At 38.6% G+C, this 8,216-nt stretch overlaps 2 protein-coding genes across 2 annotated transcripts in view; both read left to right on the top strand.

The window, feature by feature from the left end:
* The window catches only part of LOC117732052, a 13,109-nt gene extending 10,047 nt beyond the window's left edge, over positions 1-3,062 (top strand). Inside the window, exons 5-7 of the mRNA XM_034534662.1 lie at positions 619-696; positions 784-1,149; positions 2,675-3,062. Of these exons, the coding sequence (XP_034390553.1) occupies positions 619-696; positions 784-1,149; positions 2,675-2,986 (756 nt within the window). The 3' untranslated portion in view covers positions 2,987-3,062. The remainder of the gene's footprint in view (positions 1-618; positions 697-783; positions 1,150-2,674) is intronic.
* A 1,401-nt stretch (positions 3,063-4,463) lies between these two features.
* Positions 4,464-4,891, top strand: LOC117732157 (histone H2B-like). The gene has a single exon (XM_034534891.1). It carries the CDS (start codon positions 4,479-4,481, stop codon positions 4,851-4,853), a length of 375 nt encoding a protein of 124 aa, XP_034390782.1. The 5' UTR covers positions 4,464-4,478; the 3' UTR covers positions 4,854-4,891.
* The last annotated feature ends 3,325 nt before the right edge of the window (positions 4,892-8,216 follow it).

Raw genomic sequence — 8,216 nt, 5'->3', positions numbered from 1 at the left:
TATATATATATATGTATATATACATAGATATATATATACACATATATATATATATATACATATATATATATATATATATATATACATATATGTATATGTATATATACATATATATATATATATATATATATACACATATATATATATATATATATATATATATATATATATATATATACATATACATATATATACATATATATATACATATATATATATATACATATATATATATATATACATATGTATATATACATATACATATATGTATATATACATATGTATATATATACATATATATATATATATACATATGTATATATACATATACATATATGTATATATACATATATATATATACACATATATATATATATATATATATATATACATATATATATATATATATATATATATATATATATATATATATATATATATATATATGTTGATCTTTTAAATAATAAGTTTAAGAAATAAGTATCGCCCAATATCCTCCTTTATATGTCCTCGTGATGATGTTGACCAACCAGAAAAGAGGCTTTCAGCAGAAGCGCAGGGGGCGGCCCACTGTGACTTTTGGCGGACATTTCGAAATGAGTTTCCTCCAATGAGCAGCGCAGACTCGGGTGCTGGGTCGCTGCTCCAGGCGGAGCTGAGCTCCACGAGGAGCCCCTCGCCAATCAGGAGCTGGAGGTCTGAAGCCGCGTCACCGTTTCACAGCCGGTCCCACAGCTTAAGAGCAGCGCGTCTCCTCTCTGACGGCATGTTTCTCCTGATCAGAGACGAGAAGAAGTCATGGCGAGAACCAAGCAGACGGCTCGTAAATCCACCGGAGGCAAAGCCCCCAGGAAGCAGCTGGCCACCAAGGCTGCTCGGAAGAGCGCCCCGGCCACCGGCGGCGTGAAGAAGCCTCACCGTTACCGGCCCGGTACCGTGGCCCTGAGGGAGATCCGTCGCTACCAGAAGTCCACGGAGCTGCTGATCCGCAAGCTGCCCTTCCAGCGTCTCGTGAGAGAAATCGCTCAGGACTTCAAGACCGACCTGCGCTTCCAGAGCTCCGCTGTTATGGCTCTGCAGGAGTCCAGCGAGGCTTACCTGGTCGGCCTCTTCGAGGACACCAACCTGTGCGCCATCCACGCCAAGAGGGTCACCATCATGCCCAAAGACATCCAGCTGGCCCGTCGCATCCGCGGAGAGCGAGCTTAGACTGTCTGCTGTCCACGACCCACAACGGCTCTTTTAAGAGCCACCTCACTCTCTCTGAAGAGCTCCTTCCTCTCTGTTAACAACGTTTTACGATCAACGGCAATAGATCAGTCGTTACCGAACCGCATGGACATGTTATGCAATACAACTTGCACAAGCGAATAATCCAGAGGAAATAAACTCTTAAAAAGACCCATCTCATCTTTACTAGTTTCAATTAATCTGGTTCAGTTTGTCCATGTTTACTTTAGTCTGCATACTTTTATGTTATAAAATAAAAGTACATACTTGTACTGTGAACGACGTGGCCATCTGCGTGCAGTTAAATGTTCATGGTGTGACGTCACTTCAACTTCAGGTGTTCAACACGAGTTGGAGCTAAAAGCTGCAGGACAGGTTGAGGACCAACGTTGAGTGCATTATGATCTTTTAAATTGATATTTATTGTATGATATTCCTAACCGGTTTCTAGTCGGGATCAACTTAGTATTGAAAAGGAAGGGAGCATGATGTCTGTGGACGTAATCAACCTGCATGTTGACAATTTGCCTGAGCTATGGGAGATGTTTTGTTTTTTAACAGTAGTAAAATGTTTTACTCTTATTCCTCCAATACCTTATTTTCTCTAAAGATATACAACTAATATTTTCAAAGAGCCACTAACCAATTTAAACATTCTAAAACAATGTTTTTTTCAACGTCCAGCATGATTTAGTGGGAATTGTAGAAGTTCATAAATAATTGTTCAGCACAGGTGTGTCCTTATTTATTTAAACCAAGACTATTTATCTGAGTTAGGCATTTCAGCAGAAAGGCCGATGCTCCTTCATGAGAGGAGCGACCCTGCAGCATAAAAACAACCAATACTTCTAGAGCTTGTTATTGTGGGTGAACAAGTATGATGAAGTCAGAGGCTCATCAGCCTCAATAGCTTAAATAAAGCTCAGTGGAAATAATAGTAGTCTAACCAGATCTGCTCCTACAGAATTAGACATTGTTTTAATAATGCATTTCATCGGGTGGTATACAGTTAAATAAATCCGAATTACACCAGATTGGAAATTGATCTCTAACTTGTAAAAATGAATAGAGATAAATGGATACAGTGAGAGAGGGAAATATAAAAAGAATCAGAGAGAAAAGAACCACAGAGAGATTATTAAATCGATATCTGCTGATTTCTCTCCATAGAGTCACATCGTGATCGTCCTCGACATCGTACTAAAGTAAATATAAAGTACAAAACTGGTCAGCTTGTCAATAAGCAGTGGGATACAATATGTCCCTGATTAATGTTGTTGATCAGCAGGTGGCGCTAAAGCACCAAAGAATCTCATCATCAACCTTCATGAAAGCCCACGAAGAAGACCAGCCTCGTGTCTTCTATCACGTCCTCAGACAGGATATAAATATGTGTGAACTCCTCGTTGTTCTTCACTTCGTTGAAACACTTTGACCAGTGAAGATGAGCGGAAGAGGCAAAGGAGGAAAAGGACTCGGTAAAGGAGGCGCTAAGCGTCACCGCAAAGTCCTCCGTGATAACATCCAGGGAATCACCAAGCCCGCTATCCGCCGTCTGGCTCGCCGCGGTGGAGTGAAGCGTATCTCCGGTCTGATCTACGAGGAGACCCGCGGAGTGCTGAAGGTCTTCCTGGAGAACGTGATCCGTGATGCCGTCACCTACACCGAGCACGCCAAGAGGAAGACGGTGACCGCCATGGATGTGGTGTATGCTCTGAAGAGACAGGGACGCACTCTCTACGGATTCGGGGGTTAAACTCTGACTAGCATCAAACAACCAAAGGTCCTTTTAAGGGCCACACACTTAAAACATAAAGAGCCAATTGATATCACACAGTTCCATATTTTTCCTAAATAGAATAACTATCCTTCATTCGTTGTCAGTCTGTTCTCTCTGGTAAACTTCTGCCTGCTGCTGAGCAATAACATGCTGCATATTAACAATAATGCATATATGTTTATGGTTGAGCTCATTTAACTTTAGAAAACTGTATTTTGACAAATGTAGTGGAGGAAAAGCATAATATTTACCAGTGAGGTAGAACTATAAAGTAAGAAAAATATTTAAGTAAAGTACAAGTAGCTCAGTATAATACCTAAGAACCGTACTCCAGTATATGTGTTTAGTTACTTTAGTTTTTTTACTGTTTGTTGGCTTCATTCAATGCAGGCTTTCCCCAAAGTCCTGTTTTCTGGGTTACCTTTATTAAACTGTTATTGTATCTTAAATTAAAGGATGTATACATCAGCGCTCATAGCAAAGCCCTCAACTACAAATGCATCAGTTAAAACACCATTTACATTTACACCAGGGGTCTCAAACTCAATTTACCTGGGGGCCGCTGGAGGTAGAGTCTGGGTGAGGCTGGGCTGCATCAAGTATTAAAAAAAAAAGTACAACTGATCAAATCTTAATCTTTAACAATTCAGAACATGAACCGGTTCTTCGGAGGATGAACGGTTCTTCAGAACATGAACGGTTCTTCAGAGCATGAACAAACATGAACGGTTGAACGAGTTCTTCAGAACATAAACGGTTGAACGAGTTCTTCAGAACATAAACGGTTGAACGACTTCTTCAGAACATGCACGAACATGAACGGTTCCTCAACATGAATGGGATCTTCAGTTCATGTTGAACAAGTTCTTCAATATACATTTATGATCACTGTCATTTCTGAACAGTATCACCATTAAGATTTTTTCTACATTTAATAAATGTATCTTTAATTAGTTTTTGTCTTGATTTAAGAGTATGAATTAAATTTCCTGTTATCCAAGTCTGATTGTTTATGAACATTATTAATTCATGATTACGGTTTAATGTGTATTATATACATGTCATAGTTTCTTCTTCTATAGATTTTAGTTTATTTGGTTTCAGGCTAATGTATTGCTTCATTAATTAATCCTAATTTGTATATGTTGCATTATTTAGTTCTCTACATTTGAATTTGAAGAAATCTATTATTCTATATTTTAATATTTCCTATAATTTAATATTAGATGGATTGGATTATTGTATCACAGCTTTTGCAACACTCACACATACTCTGACTCCTCCACATGCCTCACACCAGGCTCACTAAATACATCCGCTCACAAGAACAGTGACTTGTTCCGCGCATGCTCCGCTCAGCAGCCAATCGTGTGCGGGCAACAGCACAGCCTCATTTACATCGAGTTGATATATATTCACCGTCCTGAGCTTCTGGAGATATCGTCCGACACCGAAGAATCCAACAGTCATGCCTGATCCCTCCGTCAAAGCGCCCAAGAAGGGCTCCAAGAAAGCCGTCTCTAAGACCGTCAGCAAGACCGGCAAGAAGAGGAGAAAGTCCAGGAAGGAGAGCTACGCCATCTACGTGTACAAGGTGATGAAGCAGGTCCACCCCGATACCGGCATCTCCTCCAAGGCCATGGGCATCATGAACTGCTTCGTGAGCGACATCTTTGAGCGCATCGCCGGTGAGGCCTCTCGTCTGGCTCACTACAACAAGCGCTCCACCATCACTTCCAGGGAGATCCAGACCGCTGTCCGCCTGCTGCTGCCCGGCGAGCTGGCGAAGCACGCGGTGTCTGAGGGAACCAAGGCCGTGACCAAGTACACCAGCTCCAAGTAAACCTGCTGGAGACCAACACCACAACGGCTCTTTTAAGAGCCACACACTTCTTTTAAAGACCAATTCCTTTTTCTGAACATGTTGGGACTGCAATGCAATAATATAATCCATAACAACCATTGACTGAGGTATTTTAAAAGTAGTTCATGACTCCTTAATGTCCTCATAACAGTACAAAAGGGAATCGGATTTTTTGTATCTCTTAACTTGTCTCGTCTCCCATCATGTTACAGTCTGAGCTGGGTTGTTTCACCACATTCCTCCAGGAGGTTGCTATAGCTGCGATTTTTGCACATCAATCTACATTGAATAAAAACATAATTCTACATTAAATGTACAATAACGAGCACTGTTTCAGATTCTGCTGATCATTGGAATGTATGTACTAAGAACTGCTCTTAATTGTTGTTGAATAACATATAAATAATATAGACTAATAAATAAATGTTTTTCTTATTTCAAGTAAAATATTGGCAAATAAAATGCATAAAGCTTTGAAAAACTTAAAATATTCAAATATATTTTAGTGAATTGTTGTTGAGAAAATAATTTATAGATTCATTTGTGTGTGAAGTGGTCAATCAAAAAGCCACGATATTACTATTCATCTCATCTTCTAAAAATATACATTTTTCTGTGAATTCATATCAACCTGTATATTTACCCGTTATGCCTGTACATTACATATATCTGGATAGACGCAAACAATCATTTTCAATGATTACTATCTGGGATTGCCTATTTTTCTCACTCCATGCTTTTGAGTTGCAACAAAGTGAAACGAGTATTCAGACCCCTTCTTTTAACCACATCTACTCTCATAACGAATTAAAAACATGTTTTTATATATGATAGAAATTATATTTCTAATTGTATGTAATTTTAAAAAAAGTTAAAGGTTAAGTTAACAGCTGTGAATCAAAAACGTGTTTGAGTTCACAAAAACAATTTGATTTGACTGTAAAATCAGATTTCATGCTGACAATTATGACAGTGCTAATTTATAATTGACTGGCAGCACAACAAGTGGATTTTAGGATAACTGGGGTTTTAGGTGCTTAGTGAACTTCTCCTGAAAGCATTCAGACAAATGTATTTTAGTTTTATCTCAAATGTTCATGCTCTTTGATGTGATTCTACTTTACTACTATATAATTGTATGTAATACCTTTATTTAAATTAAATAGGTATTTTATTCACCTTTTGGGTTTGTTAAAGTACACTTGTAAATAGTGAGTAACTATTGGAGCTAATTTGAACGTTTCTCATGTAATCAATTGCACGTAAATTACAGACTGCTGTCACTCTAATAATCATTAGTAATAACCGACCGTTGAGTGGAGCCCAGGCACGTGCACAGATAGACCCCTAGTGGTGCTCAAGCACCTGCCCTTTTGCCCTGGATTAGAACAGTGCCCCTTCTGCTGGAGCCCAATTGTTTCTTCATTCATCAGTATCTAAGTATAAAAATGACTCTCTCTGTCATCAATTCCCCCCAAATGTGTTTCATATCTGACGGGGCATTTATTTGAGTTCCGCGCCCCTCCCTCCTCCTCCTCCTCTTCGTGCTCACGCAGTGCTGAGCGCCGCCCAACGCGTGCAGCCTACTTCTTCTGACCCGCAGCATCAGACAAACAGGGACTGACGGTGTGTGTGCAATCCCCCGACGTTGTTTGGTGATAAATTAACCACATTAGCGCCGCTGAAAACATTACGTCGCAACTGGTCCGACGTTTCCTATAAAAATAAACAAACAAAAAACTCACGAAATCCGTGATTTCAAAGCCTTGTCCAGCTGTTTACTGACGTTTGTTATGTTTAACCCTCCTATTAACTGTGGGGTCAATTTGACCCCATTCAATGTTTGACGTCTCTAAATAAATGATTGACATCATTTTTTTTGCTTCATATTTCATGACTTTTCCTTATTTATTGGGGACAACATAAAATTCACGTGATATGTTTTCAATGTCCTGTACATAATCTTCAGAAACCTTACTTACAAGGAGGATGTTTCTGTGAAGATCCTTTAATTTATCCAGAGCAGAGTTTTCACAAAACCATATCTGCAGCGCTTCTGATCGAAACATTACATTGTAGGATTTCAAAACTTTTATTGCACATATTTATACTAAAACCATTAAAGATCAATTGGTTGCTTGAGTAATTTGGCCCATCGTCAATGGCTGCTACATGTTGCCCCAAATCCTATAACGATTTTTTTTAAACCTGAATTCTTACTTTCAGATACAATAACAAGCAGATGGGTGATTCATTAAACCTCCCTTTAATGAACCAATAACCATAAACCTTTTGTTTCATAAAGCAGGGTTGGTGCTTAAGGGGCATTTAAGTCTCAATGATTACATTTGGTCTAATCTAATTAAATATCTGGGATTACCTATCCTAGTATTTAGACCCCTTCTTTTAACCATATCTAATTAAAAACATGTAATATATTATAGAATTTATATTTACCAATGTATGTCCAAAAGACATGTTTGTGACGACAAAAATTATATTTTCGTTTTTACTGAAAAATTGGATTTCTTCCTGACAATTACAGTGCCAATTTATACTTGAGCGGCTTCTCTACCGTGGTCAAATAAATAGCAGCACATTGGACGTGTTGTAATCCTTTAAAGTATATTTAACATTGCTACTTCATATCATTCTTATTTTTGTTTATATTGGACTTTAAGACTTATAAACAAAATATATTAAATTGTATGAAATGCTTAATTTAAAATTTGAGGAGTTTCAGTCAGGATTTAGAAAACACCACAGCACAGAGACAGCACTGGTGAAAATTACAAAATGCTCAATGTCAATGCCACATGCAAGAACAAGGTCGAGGGTGTGGCCAAAGCAATGAGTGGGTTTCTGTATTCTCTGACAGAAGCCAATCGAGTCCAACAATGAGATAAATGCAGCACTAAGACAATCATTATCGACATCCACATGAATAATAACCTTATCAGTTTTAAGGACTAAACTGAAACTCTGAAAATTCAGATAGAAATTCTGAATATGGACCTGGTGGCCGGTACAGTATAACAAATAGAATTGGCTATAACGTTTTTCAGGTTGGATGTGAAAGACTAAGAACAAGGCTTTCAAATGAGTTGTAGTTTAGTTTAGGTTTAGGATTCATTAATAGTCTTGAGTCAAAGATGGCTGCTACTCCACCTCCTCGGCCGGTGCCTCGAGGAATGTGAGTATTAATATGAGAAATGAGACCCGCTCCATCCCAAGTGGGATGAATGCCGTCTCGACTCATCAGATCAGGCTTTCCCCAGAAAGTCTGCCAGTTATCTATGTAGCCCACATTGTTTGCTGGGCACCACCTGGACAACCAGCGGT

Source organism: Cyclopterus lumpus, chromosome 6 (assembly GCF_009769545.1).
Source record: "Cyclopterus lumpus isolate fCycLum1 chromosome 6, fCycLum1.pri, whole genome shotgun sequence".
Taxonomy (NCBI): Eukaryota; Metazoa; Chordata; class Actinopteri; order Perciformes; family Cyclopteridae; genus Cyclopterus; species Cyclopterus lumpus.
The sequence above is the reverse complement of the archived record's forward strand: the minus strand, read 5'-3'. Positions and strand labels throughout refer to the sequence as shown.

What these genes read in the sequence shown, in the direction of transcription:
- LOC117732157 (XM_034534891.1), top strand. Translation starts at nt 4,479, where the DNA reads ATGCCTGATCCCTCCGTCAAAGCGCCCAAGAAGGGCTCCAAGAAAGCC.